The sequence below is a fragment of the Cyprinus carpio genome, chromosome B1, assembly GCF_018340385.1.
Source record: "Cyprinus carpio isolate SPL01 chromosome B1, ASM1834038v1, whole genome shotgun sequence".
NCBI lineage: Eukaryota > Metazoa > Chordata > Actinopteri > Cypriniformes > Cyprinidae > Cyprinus > Cyprinus carpio.
Window position 1 is genome coordinate 27,011,470 of NC_056597.1, and position 20,788 is coordinate 27,032,257.

Below are 20,788 nucleotides of genomic sequence, written 5' to 3' on the forward strand. Positions count from 1 at the left end.
TGGACATTTTAACTCTGTTGCATAAGGTAGAGATCTTCCATTGAAATGTTCAGTTTTTTATTTTAAACTCCAGCCCTACCTAAACAAACCTATGAGAAAGAGATTAAAAAACATACAGTATTCAGGTTGTAAAACTAAAAGTAGCTCGCAGATGTTTTCATAGGAAAGCTATGCTTCTGTTTCTCAAGAAGAAAATTGCATTGTAAATGACAGTGAAAGCTGCCATTTAATAACAATATTTACTCAATATATATTTTCAGAATGGTACAGAATTAGGTAATTTTCAGCAATATGATCAATTACATGGAGACAAAGTAGCTTTTTGTCTCTAAAATGAGTGAGAACACTAAATAGAGGTTAGTGGAAATACACCACTGAAAAAAAAAGGTGTAGTAGGCCTATTTACTTTGAAACTGTTCAAAATTTATTAGAAAAATTTCACAAAGAAATGACAAGTGCATTTTTCATTGATTATTTAGGTGTGGGACATAGGTCTACATAAACAGACCAGAGGGGTTTTAGAAATCAATGCAAACTCAAGAGAGAAATCATTAGACCTGCAAACTGATGTTTGTGGCACCCACATCTGTGTGACGCTGCTGGAGGCATAAATGTGGACTAAACTTTAAGGCACTGTGAAAGACATGGAGGCAGAGACAGTCTATTTACTGACAACAGATCAATCTTTTTCATCATTAACATTCACAAGGTCCTATATTCAAAGTGCACATTTTAACTTGTAATGATGTCAATGAACAGATGCAGACTGATTCAATAGATATCGGTGCCACAGAACAATTTACACAGTCATTTTTTATTCCCCATGTAAAAAAATATATATACATATTGTAAGAAGTGATACAAACCAAAGCCATAGATCTGTTGACAAGACAATAGTTAATAGACCAGTCCTTCACCTGGGTGTCACAGAAATGACCTACCTGTATAAACGAAGGTTAAATAAATGTTAAAACTAAATGACACCTGACAAACTCCTTTCTAAATTAAAAGGAACACCACCTCATTACACAGGTGAGATGCCAGGGTATAAATGGGACTTGTGCTTGCTTTTGTTGTCACAGTCAATGGATGTTTCTCATACTATCAAGAGGCCAAAAGCTATAAAATCATGGATTCTTTCAAGAACATTGTTCCTCAGGTATAAAAATATAATTTCTCTTTATGCCAAAAACAGCTTTTACAAAGGATATTCATGTTTATGTACATTTATTGTCATGTAGAAAGCCCTGGTTGTGCGTGATGGAGAGAAAAAGATCATCGACGCTGAGGAAGTAGTTGTAGGTGATCTTGTGGAGGTCAAAAGTGGAGACAGAATCCCGGCTGATATTCGTGTCATCTCTGCACAAGGATGCAAGGTGAAAACAAATGAATTTTATGGCAAAAATACTGTATTTATGTCATATAGTTCTGTCAATCGCTTAAAAAAAATTAACTAATTAATCACCCTTTTTTTTCTGAAATGAATCCCACCCAACAAAAATATAGTATATATATATAAAAGGAACACCACTTCAACCACTGACTATATCCATTCAACATTACAGTATTATCGAGAGCTATCAGTTTTAACATTTATTATGCTTAAAAAAAAACTACTTTAAGTAATAAATGTCATATTTAGAAACCTGTGCCCCTCAGCAAGTATATACAGAAATTGAATAAATTTATCAAACACTAAACTCTAAATTAAATTTAGATGAATCCTTTAAGCTACAAAAGTCATTGATTTCCTCTTTTTTTCTCTCAGACATCACAGCAGCTGGGTTATTAGGTTATTTTGGCTGCATTAAGAGCTGCTGCTGATGAACATAACGTGGATCTGACATGCATCGTATTTTCTCATAACTCTTTACCTTTTCTGACACACTTCAGGTTTTAAGTCTCTAATGAGCTGACGAGTTGAATCGGGTGTGTTAGATGAGAGAGCCAGTACTGGCCTGCTCCACAACATTTTTGAAAACCACTGCATTTCAGAGACATGTTCTTAAATTGACTCATTTATTTAAAAATACTTACATACATACACATGTCTAGGTAGCTTTAATCGCCTTTTTGGTAACTTCATGAGTTTGCATGCATGCAACATTGCATGGTCGTAGTTTCATTTGTGCTTTAATAAGAAATTATATAGGCTACAGTGCACACCTCTGCATTTGTGCATTCAGTTGACTTCGCAAATAGCTTGATGGAAAGGCGATCTGACCAATCATAACGACGAATCCACAATTTTGTTCGGCAAACAAATCAGACAGGATAGTATAGATTAACGCCAGTGGACTTAAACTTGAAAAATTGTGTGTATTGACATCTTTCTGTGGTTGAAATAAAATACATTCTGATGCTCAGTAACCTGCTCTGTCTTGTCTGTTGGCTCCATGATGTATTTTTCAGCTTGTGAGAACATGAAGTGTAGTGTGAGAGAGGCATGCCTTGTCTGACATAGCAACAGTAACTTAGGAGTGCAGGTTTTTCCAAAGGGTCAGTTGAAGAGCATGCGCTACGAGCACATTATAAAGGCTGACAGGACAGGAAAATTTGTTTTTAGTGACATATGGCCTGGCAACATCTTATATGACCACAGTTCACTTGAATCTGAGGCGTGCGTTTTGTCCGGTGTGAGCCAAGGATTCCAACGACACAAGACACTTGGATCGATGCTCTACTATTTTAATTGAAGGAAAAGAGCAGCCTTTGGACAATGAAATAAAAGATGCTTTTCAAAATGCCTACTTTGAACTCGGAGGTCTTGGAGAAAGAGTGCTGGGTAAAGACACCTAATAAATTCACCTTTGGAAAAGCGTTAAATTTACAGCTACAGAAGAATATGAAAACACAGAATGGTAAATTACAGCATAAATGAATAATTTTGTGTTCTCTGTCACAGGCTTCTGCCACTTTTCCCTCCCTGATGACCAGTTTCCTGAGGGTTTTGCATTTGATACTGAAGAAGTGACCTTCCCCACTGAGAACCTGTGTTTTGTTGGCCTCATGTCTATGATCGATCCTCCTCGTGCAGCTGTACCAGATGCTGTGGCCAAATGCCGGAGTGCTGGAATCAAGGTGTTGTCATCATTTGACATCCACTGCGTGAATATGCTAATATATCGCATTTAGTGATAAAATGATTATCACTAGGTTAATCCTAGGTAAACGTGTTACTTCTGCCACTTCCATCGTAGAAGGCTGTCAGCGACAGGTACCCTCAGACTGTTATCTATCCATTCCTGCTGATACTAGAAGATTTTGGTCAGCAGGTGTAACGGAGGCCAGCGAGTAGATGCTGTGCAGGTAAACCTCGCTCCCCTGATCTCAAGATATGCACTAGTGACTGATGCTAGTGGCTGTAGTCTTTAGCCTCCTTGTTAGTGCGTCCGCATCCCATGCCGGAGACCTGGGTTCGAGGCCCACTCCCGGGAAGGAGGGGTTACACAGGAACCACTTTAATGCATTTTTTTTTCTTTTTAGGTTGCCATCGTAGCTGTAACCAGTGATGATGTCAATGATTCTCCTGCTCTTAAGAAGGCTGATATAGGTGTGGCTATGGGTATCGCTGGATCTGGATGAATATAAGGGTTTATATTCATATATTCCAGCAGTTCCTCGCATGCAGGACTAGCTGGTTGAGACGACTCAGTGCTCACATCAGAAGAAGACCTAGAAAAATCCAAACCCTTCTCGAACTGATCCGCAAGCTCAACTTGTGAACCCCACAACCTGAGTTTCTGCCATGCCTCGGCAGCCTAGCTGCAAGATGAAGCCTGTCCCACATTACTCGAGAATACTTATCACATATGAGTGCATTTAGTACCCTCGAGCATTGCACATGCTCCTCCCAGAGAAACATAACACAAAAGTCATGTGTGACTTTAGGTGTCAGGAAAGCATCCTAAAGTGATTACGTTTACAAACACAGTAGTTTGTTCTGTTTCCTTCTTTTTAGAGATGAACTGACAGTTGTGCTGTTTTGTTTCAGACTGGGTGGAAAAAGAAACATACTACAAAACAAGAAGACCTTCTTCTGGGAACTGGTGCAAGAAGACATTAATTTGGATATTTTCAAAATGAGTCAATTTAAGTTTATAAATGTATCAGATTAAAATTAAAACTGATTTTTTTTTTATGTGTCTCTAACATTTAGTTTTTGAAACTATAAAGTATTTTGCTTTTCCCCCCGTTCATCTCATGAAAGAGAGTTTGAGTAAATGTTTATTGCAGGGGACAACATAGTAATAGCAGTAGTAGTAGTAGCTTAATTCAAAACATAAGTACCTTCTCAAAAGCATGCTTTTTGTTTGTTTGTCAAAGTGAAAAGTCAAAGTCTGCTTTATTGTCTAAACCTAAACAGGCCCAGTGCGGGCTTGCCCGGGCGAGGCACACAGCTTTGGGCTCACTGCGGCTCTCACATTAATCATTAATAATCATTTTGTGGGCAGTTTTATTGCTTACCACTAGGGGTGCTAGGGTGTTTTAGGATTCCTTAAGTAAATTCATGTGGGTAGAGGGAGTTAGCAATAGCAAGCAGCAGTAGCCATCATGGCTCACCTGCTGAACACTAGTGATGGGCAAATGAAGCCTTGTGAAGCACTCGGGAAAAGATTCAAAGCTTCGAGTGTCTCGAAAACAGTGCAATCTGGTGGTTAAGCCTGTGAAAAACGCTCCGTAGGATGAGGCATCTACCACATCTTCCACAGATCGAATCAATTTACTTGCACAAATAAAAGCCTAACAGTGTGTGTGTGTTTGTGTTTCTCTGATAAATTAATTTACCCATTAAACTGCAATTTAATACCAGTACGAATATCAATAAGATGTAATAGAAGAATAATGTACACATATGAACTGCATATGACAAATATTTACTTTTCTTTGTCATTGGTCACGTGATTACATGTTAACAACACACGCTTCGAATCAGGCTTCATCTGGCACCCCCCTTTATTCTCGACACAAGCCTCGGTTCAGATGTCACATCACTACTGAACACGTGTTGTGTCCTGGTTGGCAAATGTGTCATTTCTAGCCCAGTCTAAAGTAAGGAGTTGTTGTTTTTTTCTATTTAAAAGTGTACATTGCTGATGTTTTTTGCAAAGATGTTACATGCATGTAAGCTATAAAACATCTGGATGTTATTTGTGATAGCAGGTAAAATGAGATGCAAAGAAATTCGCTTTTTTGTTTTTGTTTTGCGAATTGTGTATGCTTTTACACTGTGCATGCTTTGAAACCGAAGTCAAATAAACGCAACATTTTCTCTCATTAAAACATTTAACCGAAAAATATCGTGCTTTACAAAAATGTACACTTATACGATATATTATATAGCAAATAATGAATTAATATTTTGTTCAACAACAAGACGTTCACATAATTCGCTAGCCAGACAGTTAATTTCTTACCTCTGAGTGCATTTTGCCCTTTTTAGTGGCCAATCAGAAACTTCCCAAAGCCATTCCACAAACCCCCAGGTGTATCGAACTCTTTAAAACATTTAGTGCCATGTATATATTTAACATGGCATAAATGTACAGTGGGTTCATCGAAGAAAACGCGAAACCCATGCAGTTCTACTGTCCCTCGAGTGAGCGCGTTGGCTGAGCGCGAGACAGAAAAGGAGCTGCGCCTCCTGCGGTATCTGACGTCAAGAGGAGGTCTCTTCAGTTTTCATTATTGACATAACATTTTATAAATGACTTGAAATAATATGTAAATCTCTTGGTACAAACTAAAACCAAAAAAAGTGCTGAAAACATAATGCTTTGAATTAGCTTTGAAATTTATTTTTCTTCCTTCCTTTCTTTTTTTCTTTTCTGTTTTCTCTAATGTTAATATAATAATGTGAATATGCAATGCCTCTTGTCCTCTTGTAATTATTAAAAAAAAATCAAAATGTGTGCTTTGCATATCACAAATTTAGTTTCTGTTTTGTTTTTCTGGTGTCAGTTATAAAATCATCATGACGCTGATCATTTGCATAAAATGATCATAAATGACGTGCTGCTATTGGAACTTTATTCTTTGAGAAAAAATGTTTATTTGGCAATGAAAGAATAAATGTTTTTTTTTTTTCAGGATAAATATCAAGTTAATATGGGTGTATTAAATATTAAAGAGTGACAATATGAGCACACCCTTTTCAACTAAAGGTCATTTGGAAAGAATGGGGATTTCTCAACGACAGCGGAAGATGTGCCCTCTTTTGCTTATGTGGAAACGTTTAAATGAGAAAAGTTGTGTAATAGTACAACTTGTGTGATCAGCTCTAAGACGTCTGTGCAAAATCTGGTTGGGCATTTTGCCTCTGCAATGCTTTTGGCATTGTCCTCTTTTCTTCTCTGTTTTGATGTGGGGATTTCCGTTGGTTTTCTGAAAATGACTTACCACAGGAACTTCTCTTTTTGCTTCTTTAAATAATGGTGCTGATCTACTCACAAGTATAGAATGTGCATCAGAGCAGAGAATCAAGTATCTATTTTTTTTTTTTTTTACAGTACAGGACGCTAATTCATATCAGCCTTTCAAGGATGCAGCACATGTTTAATGTTCAAGGTCCTTTCAGCTTATGTTTCTCTTAATGGTTCACTTGACTGAGTCTCTCTTCTTATCAGATGCAGTTAGAAATGATTTAGTAAATAGTAAAACTAAAAAGCAATTTTTGGTAATATATTTGAGATGGTATCTCAGATAACCTTTCCCTAAGAAAACTGTGATCACATATCTCTGTCTGTAAATTGGTGTTTTTTGCCAGCTGCAGTATGAAACACCCCTTTTGCCATTTAGTCAACAAATCCCTGAGATGTTTTTTTTTTTTTTTTTTTTTTTTTTACAGCCAACATACAATAAAACTATTATAAATATCTGTTTTATTTGGCTATCTTGTATTAAAAATCTGTTTCTGCATGGCTAGAATAGCTTGGTTTGTATATTCACCTCCCTTTAGTCTATTTTTTAGTAATCAGCTCTATCTAAATAGTTATTAAACTTTTGAGAAATAGATATTTAATGGCTTGTTTGAGATAAGGGAACATTTTATAGAAACAAACTCTGGTCATGAAGCACCTGGCTCATCCAGTCACAGCAAGTTTGATATTATTTCCTGTGTCCGACACGTAAGAACGATTTTCCCAGTAACCTGATATGCAGATAGACATGCTGTCCATTTGTGAAGGAAGACAAAGGTCTATTTTTTTAAATAAAAAGGCTGTGTGTTTTCAGCAGATTAAAGGCATCTATCATGAAGATGGAGGTTACAGGTGATGTTCTTTAACAATGCTTGTCACAACTGCTTTCAACCAACCTGACCTTGCTGAGACTTCTATCATTTATTCACTCCAAGCATTTGAAGAAACTAAATCTCTTCAAATCTACACCTTCCTAAAAATAGCCTTTGCCTTGAGGAATGGTTTTAAAAGCATGTTTCAAGCTTTCCTCGCAAAGTTAAAGGTTACATGATGGATGGTTCAGTGGCCATATCACAGTATAGTGATGTACATTAAAGCTTGCATTGACTGCTTTGGCTTTTTGGTGTCATGCAGGTTAAAAGACAAGAACAGTTTGTTGGTTCCTCCGGGGTGTCATTAAGAGAGAACTTTGAGAGTTGAATAACCAGTTTTAATAAAGACTGTTTGTCATTCCAAATAAAAGACAAGTGCATTGTTCTAACAGATCGTTCATCGATCTCGAGAGACAACAGACAGTGTGTCTTAACCCATTTAGAAACATAGGCCAAATAATATAGAATAAATTAGATTATATGGCACAAGAAACACAAAGCAATATATACCATCTGTGATGGAGATGTTGTGAAATTCAAGGAGCCTATGAGAGAAAGACAGCATTACTAATAATGAATTTAACCATAGACAATCTTTGAAATGGCACACAGTCTATAAAGGTGGTAGATCATGTTTTTACAACTTTAAAAACTGTATTATGGAGTTTTTTGTCTACTAAAAGTTTTTTTCGGAAAGATGTTTCAGTATATTGCCATTAGAATGCCATGTTGTTGCTTTTGTCATTGTTACTTGTCCTTTGTTTTATCATCGTTGTGATCAACAGAAATTCCCCCCAACATTTGTTCCAAAAATACTATGAGGGCCATAAACTGTTTGGTTACTGATATTCTTCATGGTAATCTTCTTTTATGTTCAGCAGAAGTAAGAAGCTCATAAAGTTTTAGAACAACTAGAGGTTGAGTAAATGATGACAGACTTTTCCTTTTCAGATAAACTATCCCTTTACCCTTGAGAACACCTCTTTGAAAGGTTTATTTATGTTACACCCTGTCCTTAGATCCAGGTTGCAATAAATAGAAATGTTCAAACTGTATTCAAATGCAAACTGATGGTTCCTGTACGCTGTTTAATGATGGCACAATATGTGTGGACGTTTAAGAGTTTGAAGGACATGAGGGCCGTGAGACTCTCTTAACTCTGTTGCATAAGATAGAGATCTTCTATTTAAATATCTTTTTTATATACATATATCCGTATAATTACATTTTATATCTCCAACCCTACCTTAATAAACCCAGGAGAAAAAAATAAAAGAAAAATAAAGAAAGAAAATACTGATGTAAAACCAGCTTATGGTTGTGAACAGAGTGTGTTTATAGACTCAACCATGGGCGTCAAAAGCAAAATAAATGTGGGTGGGTCCTCCCCCAGAAAAATTTACAGAAGTATGCCATTTGCTGTAGTGTGGTGCCTTTTAATTAGCAGTGTCTCTATTTACACAAAGTGCAAATAGGCCGCCTGGTTGGCGGCGGCTATTTACTTCACCTCTGCCCACTAACATGACAAGATTGCAAAAGCAACATTTCCAGTGATGTAATTGGTAATGCGGATTGCGTAGTGTTTTTGATGCGAGCGACATGAGTTCGCATCTGTCTTTGCCGAATCGTTCTTCTCCCTTTTCACATCTCATATCACATCGGAAAGGCTTTTGTTTTTAATAAAAATAAAAATCAAGGAAATAATCTAAAAGTTTAAATAAAGTATCGGCTAGGGTTAGGTGTATCTGAGCAGCAGATGCTGATGCTTTGTTTACTTTGCTGTTTCGCGGGAGTGCAGCGGGTGCGAGTGGTGAAAACACGGAATGGAGTTTAATTTTTATGGACTTTGAATGAGTCAAGTGGAATGGATTCCCAACGCAGGCATTCCCAAACTTTGTTTTGTCATATAAACAACTTTCACCCGGTATATTTACTTGAAGTTCCTCTGAGTTTTTAAAATAAATACCTTAATAATTAAGTATCACATTTGCATGTTCATGGTTAATGGTCAGATGACATGCAGGTAAACAAATCAAATATTTAATTCTGTTAGTAAGTGTTTTATTTTGATTGATGTTATTTTAAAATGACTTGTTTTAATAAAAAAAAAGAGGAAAAAACAGGAACATATTTTCTTACTCTTTGTAATTTTATATCATAATGGTACAAGATAATCCTATTTAAATCAATGTGATAAACAAGTTAGGTCAAAAGTAATCTAAAAGTAATCAAAAGTAATCTGATTACATTACTAAAATGTGTAATGTGATACATTACTAACTAGTTTGTGTCATGTAATTAGGAATCAGTAACGGATTATACTAAGCTCTGTTAGTATACTAAAAGTACAATTGCAGGGTGTTTTATTAAGTACATAAACATGTAAATGTATTTGTAGTATACTTAGCATGAAACAGCTAACATTTTTTAATATATTTATTTTTTACTAGGGAATGCGGCTCAGTTTACTAGAAATTAATTCGAACACAAAATAGAGGTTGGTGGAAATAATAACCAAGACATTTTAACCATGAACAGGAATATAGTTCATTTAGAAATTAGGTAAATAAGTATATTATCCATAATTACTGTCTAATATTTCTATTCTAACAGCATGTTGGCTTTCAGAAATGTGATGAACGATCAATAGGCTGAAAAAGAAAATGGTTTTGGATTTACTCTGAAACAGTTTAAGTTAAAATTGAAAAACTAATCTAGAGAATTTCTTATAAAACATACTCCAGTAATCTTCAAAAAATATATTTTTCACAGCATACTGTCAATAAATGAAACAAGCTTAATATAAAAACTTAACATTTAGTTCAACGAATCCTAGAATAAATACAATAAAAGATTATATTAATATTTAAAATGCATGGCAGAGTTTAACAAATAAATCAGAGGGATTTAACAAATTATGAATTTAACAATAGACAATCTTTACAATGGCATGCACTGTATAAAGGTGATAGATCACATTTTCAAACTTTCAAAACAGAGTTTTTGTCTGCTTGAAGTTTTTTTCAGAAAGATGTTTCGTCAGCTGAACAATCAGTATGTTGTTAGATAGCAGTACAAACCATTGAACACACTGTACTTCAGTCCCTCACAGCCTCATTTTCTTTTCTTTTCTTTTTTTTTTTTTTTTACACAAGTTAAATATACGGCTTCCCTGATGCTCTATAGCAATGCTTTATCTGTGATACAAATGTAAAATAAGTATAATAATAATTCCTACCTTGTGATGTAGGGTGTTGTTGCTTTTGTCATTGTTGCTTGTCCTTTATGTTACCATTATTGTGATCAACAGTGATTCCAAAACATTTGTTCCAAAAGAATACTACGAGGACCATGAACTGTTTGGTTACTGATATTCTTCATGATATCTTCTTTTATGTTCAACAGAAGTAGGAAACTCAAAAAGTTTTAGAACAACTAGGTTGAGTAAATGATGACAGACTTTTAATTTTCGGATAAACTATCCCTTTACCCTTGAGAACACCTCTTTGAAAGGTTTATTTATGTTATTATGTTTCCTTAGATCCAGGCTGCAATAAATAGAAATGTTCAAACTGTATTCAAATGCAAACTGATGGTTCCTGTATGCTGTTTAATGATGGCACAATATGTGTGTACGTTTAAGAGTTTGAAGGACATGAGGGCCGTGAGACTCTCTTAACTCTGTTGCATGAGTTAAAGAACACATTCTTTTTCAATGTTCTTTTTTTAAAAACGTATATTTATATAGTTATATTTTATATCTTCAACCAAACCTAAACAAACCCATGAGAAAAAAAAGGAAAGAAAGAAAGAAAAAAGGAAAGAAAGAAAGAAAGAAAGAAAGAAAGAAAGAAAGAAAGAAAGAAAGAAAGAAAGAAAGAAAGAAAGAAAGAAAGAAAGAAAGTAGTCAGGATGTAATACCAGCTTACGGGTGTGAACAGAGTGTGTTTATAGCCTCAACAAAGATGCATTGTAAATGACAGTGAAAACTTCAGTTTCAAAACATTTTATATTTACTAAATATAATGTATATATATATATTTTTAAAATGTTACAGGTTTTGGTCATTTTCAGCAATACGACCAATTAAATGTAGCTTAATTTGCTAGAAATTAATTCGAACACTAAATAGAGGTTGGTGGAAATAGTAACCCAAAACATTTTAGCCATGAACAAGAGCATAGATAGTTAGATACAGTAGTTTAGTAATATGGTAAATAAACATATAATCCATAATTACTGTCTTATATTTCTATTCTAACTACATGTTGGCTTTTAGCAATGTGATTAATAGGTAAATACGCTGAGAAAAAAAAAGGTTTCAGACTTACTCCAAAACATTTTTATTTATTTTTTGCTCAGAAGTTATATTCATATTCATATTATAATCAGAAATAAATTTCACAAGTTGAAAGACCTTTTTTTTGTACAGTGTACTGCCAATAAACGGAAAAAAAAAAAAAAAAGCTTAATATAAAAAATTATGCATACCATTTTAACAATTACTTCAACAAATCCTAGAATAAATAACCCAACATATTATATTAATATTTCAAATGCATTGTAGAGTTAAACAAGTAAATCAGGGAAGTTTATGACCATATTCTCACAATCTTGGTCATCAGTTTATCCATTATAAATGCCCTTTTGATTTGGGGTTTCATCATAAAATGATTTGCATTTCTTTGAACAGAAGCAGTTTAATTCATTAGCGGCCACAGAACACAATTTACAAATAAAAAAACAAAAAGGTAAAAGTAATAAAAGTAAGCAGGGTGCAATTATTTCTAGCAATACTTCATAAAAGACCAAATAAATACCAAGAACTAAACAAATAAGGATTTGAATGAACATTTAAAGGAAGTTATTTGGCATGAGTTATTATTAACAAGCCATAGATCGGTTGATAAGACAATAGTTAATAGACCAGTCCTTCACCTGGGTGTCACAGAAATGACCTACCTGTATAAACGAAGGTTAAATAAATGTTAAAACTAAATGACACCTGACAAACCCCTCCCTACTTTTCCCAGAACACCTCCCCATTACACAGGTGAGATGGCAGGGTATAAATCAGTGAACCTGGTTTGGATACACAGGGACTTCTGTCTCCAACAGCACCCCAGACACAAGAAATCACTGGATTTTTGAGTGGACATCAGTAAGGAAAATGGGGCTCGGGGTAAGTCACCTAAAGCTATACTGTTGGATTCCTCGCTTAATTTGTTTCATTCCGCATGCATTTCATTCATTTAAGGATTTTTTTGGGCGATGTGTTTACATTTATTTGTTTTACATCTTACAGACGGGGAATGATAAGTACAAATTGGCAGCGACGTCAGAAGATGGAGTCAAAAAGCCCAAAAAAGGGAAAAAGAGCAAAAAGGACATGGAGGAACTGAAGAAAGAAGTGGAACTGGTAAGAAATTATTTGCAAATTCATTCATTCATTCATGCTTTTTCTGAATTTTCGGTTGGATTTACACAGTCTTCTTTTCTCTTCTGCAGGAAGATCACAAGTTGACCTTTGAAGAACTTAACCGAAAATACGGCACTGACCTGACCAAGGTAAGTACGTTTAAGTGACACTTTTGGAAAATAATGATGCATTATTTCTGTTTTGAATAATTTGTGTGAAGTAAATGATAAAAAGTGTAATGAAATAATGAATCTTTAGCCACATGCAACTGAAACTATTATTTATGAGCATCTGTTTTCTGTATGGCTTTAATCGCTCCATTTTTATAACTTGTGGCAGGGTTTGACCAATTTCCGAGCAAAGGAAATCTTAGACCGTGATGGACCGAATGCCTTGACTCCACCTGTTACGACTCCAGAATGGGTCAAGTTCTGCAGACAGCTGTTTGGTGGATTCCAGACACTGCTGTGGATTGGTGCATTTCTTTGCTTCTTTGCATATTCGATCCAGGCTGCCTCGTCGGAAGAACCAGCAAATGACAATGTATGACAGAGAATGTTTTGTCTTCCTTTCTGCAATGACATAACATAAATAGATAATATGTCGATAAACCTAGTAAAATGAAAGTGTGTTTTATTCATTAAATATCTGAACTGATAAACATCATACTCTTGAGCAATGCATTTAAAATGAGGTTTCTCTCAGAGGATTAGTCTCCTAATAAGTGTGAAGTGAACTTTGGATAAAATAATCAAATTAATGACTATTTATTAATTTCCTTGCAGCTGTATCTGGGACTTGTGCTTGCTTTTGTTGTCACAGTCAATGGATGTTTCTCATACTATCAAGAGGCCAAGAGCTCCAGGATCATGGATTCTTTTAAGAACCTCGTTCCTCAGGTATAACAAAATGTAAATTGACTTTATGCCAAAAAAAGCTTTCACAATGTACAAAGGATATTCATGTTTATGTACATTTATTGTCATGTAGAAAGCCCTGGTTGTGCGTGATGGAGAGAAAAAGATCATCGACGCTGAGGAAGTAGTTGTAGGTGATCTTGTGGAGGTCAAATGTGGAGACAGAATCCCGGCTGATATCCGTGTCATCTCTGCACAAGGATGCAAGGTAAAAGCTAAAGAATTTTATTGGAGAAAAAAAAGAGAATGTAAAAAAATTTTAATAAAACGTCATTAAACATCCCTCCTTGCTTTCCTCTCCAGGTGGACAACTCCTCCCTCACTGGAGAATCTGAGCCCCAGACTCGTTCTCCCGACTTCTCTAGTGAAAACCCCTTGGAGACAAGAAACATTGCATTTTTTTCTACCAATTGTGTTGACGGTACAACATTAAAATATCTTTACAACAAGTGTGGTCAAAATGTATGATTAAATGTCTTAAAAGATGCTTGAACATGACAATATTCAATAGGTACTGCCAGAGGGATTGTCATCAACACCGGTGACCGTACTGTCATGGGTCGTATTGCATCGCTTGCCTCCAGTCTGGAAGGTGGAAAAACACCAATTGCTAAAGAGATCGAGCACTTCATCCACATCATCACTGGTGTAGCTGTCTTCCTGGGTGTCTCCTTCTTCATTCTTTCCCTGATTCTTGGCTACAATTGGTTGGAAGGGGTCATCTTCCTTATTGGTATCATTGTCGCTAATGTACCTGAAGGTCTCCCTGCCACTGTAACTGTAAGTCAGATTAATATTATGTTTCATACATATTTCCAAATTCCAATGATTGCTTAATGTGCATTTCCTCACATAGGTGTGTCTAACTCTGACCGCAAAACGTATGGCAAAGAAGAACTGCCTGGTGAAGAATCTCGAAGCCGTGGAGACTCTTGGCTCGACGACAACCATCTGCTCTGACAAGACTGGAACTTTGACCCAGAACCGAATGACCGTCGCTCACATGTGGTTTGACAGCCAGATTCATGAAGCAGACACCACAGAGAACCAGAGTGGAGCCTCATTTGAAAAGAGCTCTGCTACTTGGGCCGCCCTCGCACGTGTCGCTGGCCTTTGCAATCGTGCCGTCTTCCTATCAAATCAGAACCATCTTCCAGTCCTTAAGGTGTGCTATCTTAATATCTAGATTTTAGAAGTACATTTAAAAAATGCATTTAAAAGCATGCAAGTTTTAGAGTTAGTATCATTGAGAGTGGCAGCTTTTTCACATCACTTCTGTTTTGCAGCGAGAAGCAGCTGGCGATGCCTCAGAGTCCGCCCTGCTGAAGTGTATTGAGCTGTGCTGTGGTTCAGTCACTGAAATGAGAGAGAATTACCCAAAAGTTGCTGAGATCCCTTTCAACTCCACCAACAAGTATCAGGTATTTTTGTTGAGGTGTTCTTTAGAGATTGGTTTTTAGATTAACTGGTCATCCTAATGTGCCTTTAATATGCCTTTTCTAGCTCTCAATCCACAAGAATCCTAATTCTTCAGAGTCTAAGCACCTGCTGGTGATGAAGGGAGCCCCTGAGAGAATCTTGGATCGATGCTCTACTATTTTGATTCAAGGAAAAGAGCAGCCTTTGGACGATGAAATGAAAGATTCATTCCAAAATGCTTATTTAGAGCTCGGCGGTCTTGGAGAAAGAGTGTTAGGTAAAGCCACCTTATGAAGTTCACCTTGTGAAAACACTAATGTTATAATTACAGATTATTAACACAGAGCATAGAAAATCACAGAATTATGAACAACTCCATGTTTTCCATCATAGGCTTCTCCCACTTTTCCCTCCCTGATGACCAGTTTCCTGAGGGTTTTGCATTTGATGCTGAAGAAGTGAACTTCCCCACTGAGAACCTGTGTTTTGTTGGCCTCATGTCTATGATCGATCCTCCTCGTGCAGCTGTACCAGATGCTGTGGCCAAATGCCGGAGTGCTGGAATCAAGGTGTTGTACTTATTCAAGATCTACTGCTCGAATACACTGTAAATACACTATAAGATAGATGGTCAAACCATCTGAAGAGGAGGTTGAAATTACTGATGAAGGCCTTGGTAATGGCCGAAACATTACTTGTTTTAAACTAACAAAGTTACTTTTGTTCCTTATAGGGTGAATGTTGCACCTTTTTTCAAACGAAATATATGAAATGATCAAATGATAAATCTGAATCATCTTTTACAGGTTATCATGGTTACTGGAGACCATCCAATCACAGCTAAAGCTATTGCAAAGGGTGTTGGCATCATCTCTGAAGGCAATGAAACTATGGATGATATTGCAGCCCGGCTGAAAATCCCTGTTGAAGAGGTCAATCCAAGGTATACTTGTTACCTTTTCCACCTCTATTTAAATATTCAGCAAACAAAAAATTTGCTCTAGATGTCTGCTAATACAAAGTGTATCTCCAGAGATGCTAAGGCCATTGTGATCCATGGTGGTGAACTGAAGAATATGACCCCAGAACAGCTGGATGAGGTCCTCCAACACCATTCAGAAATTGTTTTCGCCAGAACTTCTCCTCAACAAAAGCTGATCATCGTGGAAGGCTGTCAGCGACAGGTACCCTCAGACTGTTATCTATCTGATCCTATTAATGCTAGAGGATTTTAAATAGCAAGTTCTATTTTAATGCATTTTATTTCTCTCATCAGGGTGCCATTGTAGCTGTAACCGGTGATGGTGTCAATGATTCTCCTGCTCTGAAGAAGGCTGATATTGGTGTGGCTATGGGTATCGCTGGATCTGACGTATCTAAACAGGCTGCTGACATGATCCTTCTGGACGACAACTTTGCCTCAATTGTCACTGGAGTAGAAGAAGGTATGATATTGAAAACTTCATTTCAGTGAAGAATGATAAAGGTTACTCAGACACTTTTTTCTCAAAATTATCTTCAACTTCAGGACGTCTGATCTTTGACAACTTGAAGAAGTCTATTGCCTACACGCTGACTAGTAAGATCCCTGAGATGTCACCCTTCCTCTTTTTTGTCCTTGTGGGTATTCCTCTACCTCTGGGCACCGTCACCATTCTCTGCATTGACCTGGGCACTGACATGGTATGGAAAGGAACTCAATTTAGAAATGCAAATGCAGAGAGAGAGAGCTGTTAAATGTGCATGCATTCATTTTTATATTTTTATTGCCACAGGTTCCTGCTATCTCATTGGCCTACGAAACTGCTGAAAGCGACATCATGAAGAGACAACCCAGAAATGCTGAAACAGATCGGCTGGTGAATGAGAGGCTCATCAGTATGAGCTATGGTCAAATTGGTAAGTGCATACTATTCTTCACAAAGCGCTCTAGGTGTTCATACAGTAGCTGTTTGCTTCTTACGTGTCTTTATACCTAAATTTTAGGGATGATGCAAGCAGTTGGTGGGTTCTTTACCTACTTTGTAATTCTCGCTGAGAATGGATTCTTGCCCAAAGATCTGGTAGGAATTCGAATTGGTTGGGAAGACAGATTTGTCAGTGACCTGGAGGACAGCTATGGCCAGCAATGGGTAGGTGTCACAGCTTCACCAAACCAGACTGATACGAAACCAACATTTCTATTGAAATACCTTTCTTTTAAATAATGGTTCTTGTCTGATGCAGACCTATGAGCGCAGGAAGATTGTGGAGTATACATGTCACACGGCCTTCTTTACCAGTATTGTGATTGTGCAGTGGACTGACTTGCTCATCTGCAAGACCAGGAGGCTTTCCATCTTTCAGCAGGGAATGAAGTATGTACACATCAAACAAGCCATGATATTGGTGATATCTATCAAACTGAAGTTCCACCAGCTGTTGCTCATTGTACATCTATAAACCCAGTTTGGATAGTTTTTAATCTTAATTTCAAAAACAAAAAGTGGATCTTATTGCAAAAAAAAAAAAAAAAAAAAAAAAAAATCCACATCCAGGGATTCACATAGCAGGCAAAATATATAAAAAAACCCCTATATTGTAGGACATGGCTACATATTAAAAAACACCAACATGTATCGGCCCAAGCAGGCCTTTGTCAGGGTGTTAGACAATAAAGAATGAGAACTACTTAAATAGATACACCTGTGACTATACATTTTCAAGATCTAACCACTAGATGTCTCTTAGGAGTTTAAAAACTGTCTCTGAATAAATACATCTGTGACTATACTTTTTAGGATCTAGTCACTATATGTCTCTTGGGTATTTACAAATGTCAAACCATCTCAAAAAACAAGCAAACAAAAAAAGCATACAATCAAAGAATAATATGTGACCCTGGATCACAAAACCAGTCATAAAGGTCAATTTCTCAAAATTTGGTTTGTTAGGATCGGCCAATATTTGGCTGAGATGCAACTATTTTTAAAAATCTGGAATCTGAGGGTGCAAAAAAATGTAAATATTGAGAAAAACACATTTAAAGCTGTCCAAATGAAGTTCTTAGCTATGCATATTACTTTTAAAAATGAAGTTTTGATATATTTATGGAACATGATCTTTACTTAATGATTTTTGGCGTAGGAGAAAAATTAGTAATTTTGACCCATACAATGTATTTTTGGCTATTGCTACCCCGGCGACTTAAGAAGGGTTTTGTGCTCCAGGGTCACATATCTCACAATCTCAAGGGACATTAAAGTAAAAAAAAAAAAAAAAAAAAAAATTGAACAAATACCAATAAAAAGCGCATACTAACAAATCTAGCTATTACAGAAATGGAGGAAAATCAATATCTCTATTAAGACCAGGATATGAGAGAGCATTCTTGCAATGGAATCCACTTTTTTTTTTTGTGACATTTTGTTCCCTCTCTAGAGCACATTCTGCGTTCCCTCTATTGTCACTTGTGAGTACCTGATGTGCCCTTGGACAAGACTTTTTTCTTTGACTATTAATCATAATTTGTTTGTTTTTTTCTTTCACAGGAATAGAGTCCTCACCTTTGGTCTGTGTGTGGAAACCGCTCTGGCAGCATTCTTATCCTACTGCCCAGGCATGGATGTTGCTGTCCGAATGTATCCAATGAAGTAAGTGAAATTTGAAAGTTTTAATGAAACTTGCTTAAAGGCATTACATTTCCCGCTAAATATGTATTTTTTAACCAATTAACTGTTTTCTTTTTTCATTTAGACCATTGTGGTGGTTTTGTGCTATGCCATATTCACTGCTCATTTTCATCTATGATGAAGTGAGAAAATACATTATTAGGCAGAACCCAGGAGGTAATACACACTTTCATTGTACATCTAAACATGTTTCCTAAGCAGAAAGTAGAATTTTAATTACTGAGATGACTTGCATTTTCTTTGTAGATATTTTTTGTATTTTTATTCCTTTTAGAGATCAAGAATGAACTAATATTTGTGCTGCTTTGTTTCAGGCTGGGTGGAACTAGAGACATACTACTAAAACAACACATTTCTATTGGGAACATGTGGAAGGAGACATTAATTGTATTTTCAAAATAATACAATGTCTATTTAAGTCAATAAATGTGTCATTAAATGAGCTGAATTTGTTTTTGTATCTTTTTATGAAACTAGAAAGATTAAAACAAGGATCCACGTGGCACAAAAAAGTCAATGCACAAAAGTATATGTAACGTGGTTGCATTAAGCAGAATACCATAAGTCATCCTACAAATATAGGTTTCTATAAACCCTTGAGTAAAAACTAACACAGATTACAGTAATATTTAACATCCATTTTCCATTCTTTTAATGACAGATGACAATAAGTAGTGGTGACCACAATTACAAATTTATTTACAGTGGCCAAAGTTTTTACACTTTTGGTCAAAATCTGTCTATTCATCAAGCTCACTTTTTAATCACGCAGCCCAATGCTTTGCATTCTCTGAAATAATGCTAATAATACTCTATTAATTTTTTGTGGGTGTTAAAGACAAATGAACAGATAGTTAACCAAATTAAATCCTGTCATCATTTACTCACCCTCATGTCACCTAAAACATGTAAAACTGGAGAACACATTTTGAGGCATTACTTCCCTCGGATAGGGGCACCTGCAGGATTTATTTGAAGGGTACACACAGAGGGCTTTTTTTTGGAGGACTAAATGATCAGTGGGAGCAACGCTGAGCAGAACAAAGATGTCACACATTTTTAACTCAACAAAATGGTAAAATATGTCTATCAAGAGCATGCTCACAGAGGAAAACAATTGCACAGAACAAAACAGCGTTGGATGAAGTGGATATTCACGATTGAAAAAACAAAAACAATAAATCTAAAAACAAAAAAATTTAAGTTAATTTTCCTGACAGACAACCAATGCTAGTTAACCCATCATTAACCGTTAACTGACAAAACTAGAACATTAAATTAGAGTTCAATTAAATTACAACTTAGTGCATGTGCAAACAGCAGCACAAATATCAGAACTATAAAGAATTCACACATCGTCACATCATGCACCTGAAATCAGGCTGAAATCACTCAGAATTTGTTTTCTTTATTTTACAAAAGCACAATGTTTCGTTTTTATTGTGAGTATACACAAATATAAGTGAACACTTTATAGTTTTAAATAATGTCTTATTCGTGTCTGCTTAACCAAAAATGACAGAGTATTTTAAGTTGTTTCCGCTGTCTTTAGGATAATTTAGGATAGATAGTATGTACATTGGGATGCAGGCGATATCTGTGGGTGAGCATGTCTTTGCCATTCAAAATCAAAGTGCGCCTTTTCATTTTATGCCATCTTATTGCTCTTCTTCATAGTAGGTGCATTTAATATATATATATATATATATATATATATATATATATACACACACAGTACTGTGTAAAAGTCTTAGGCCATTAGTATTTTCACAAAAAAAAAAAAGAAAAAAAAAAAGGTTTTAAGACAGTTCTCATTTCTATATGTTGCTTCAGTTTGTCTGTAGGAAATAACATTTTACTTTTCCAAACATTCCTTTTGCCATTGATTGTAATAATCCAGTGAGATTTTTGTTTGCAAAAGGAGTCTGACAACAACCAGTGCTCCACCCAGAGATCCGATATCATCATCAGTCCGTCTGGGATTACATGAAGAAACAGGAGAAAACTGAGACAGACTAAATCCAGAGGAACTGTGGCAACGTCTCCAAGATGCTACAAGAAAACCCACCAA

General features: G+C 36.0%; 1 protein-coding gene and 1 long non-coding RNA gene across 3 annotated transcripts; one reads left to right on the top strand and one right to left on the bottom strand.

Moving 5' to 3' along the window:
- Positions 1-401: 401 nt before the first annotated feature.
- LOC109102052 lies at positions 402-6,837 on the bottom strand. The gene is made up of 2 exons (XR_006153775.1): positions 5,418-6,837; positions 402-1,359 (listed from the first exon to the last, which is right to left on the bottom strand). It is a non-coding gene; the product is annotated as an uncharacterized LOC109102052 (long non-coding RNA).
- Positions 1,052-19,159, top strand: LOC109060279 (sodium/potassium-transporting ATPase subunit alpha-1-like). Of its 2 annotated transcripts, XM_042717073.1 has the most exons (22): positions 12,320-12,473; positions 12,597-12,710; positions 12,800-12,859; positions 13,050-13,253; positions 13,496-13,609; positions 13,701-13,835; positions 13,931-14,048; positions 14,139-14,407; positions 14,484-14,792; positions 14,914-15,048; positions 15,131-15,323; positions 15,440-15,615; positions 15,853-15,989; positions 16,080-16,230; positions 16,323-16,491; positions 16,575-16,729; positions 16,822-16,945; positions 17,033-17,178; positions 17,273-17,403; positions 18,577-18,678; positions 18,782-18,873; positions 19,032-19,159. In XM_042717073.1, exons 1-22 carry the CDS (start codon positions 12,462-12,464, stop codon positions 19,058-19,060), a joined length of 3,075 nt encoding a protein of 1,024 aa, XP_042573007.1. In that variant the 5' UTR covers positions 12,320-12,461; the 3' UTR covers positions 19,061-19,159. The 2 variants fall into 2 exon arrangements, with proteins under 2 accessions (XP_042573008.1, XP_042573007.1); XM_042717074.1 differs by lacking the exons at positions 12,320-12,473; positions 12,597-12,710; positions 12,800-12,859; ... (1 more) ...; positions 13,496-13,609; positions 13,701-13,835 and adding exons at positions 1,052-1,159; positions 1,242-1,376.
- The last annotated feature ends 1,629 nt before the right edge of the window (positions 19,160-20,788 follow it).

Bases quoted from the DNA above. Each gene is read 5' to 3' on its own strand.
- LOC109060279 (XM_042717073.1), top strand. The intron at 15,049-15,130 runs GTATTTTTGTTG...TGCCTTTTCTAG, and splicing joins ACTCCACCAACAAGTATCAG to CTCTCAATCCACAAGAATCC. The intron at 15,616-15,852 runs GTGTTGTACTTA...CATCTTTTACAG, and splicing joins GCCGGAGTGCTGGAATCAAG to GTTATCATGGTTACTGGAGA.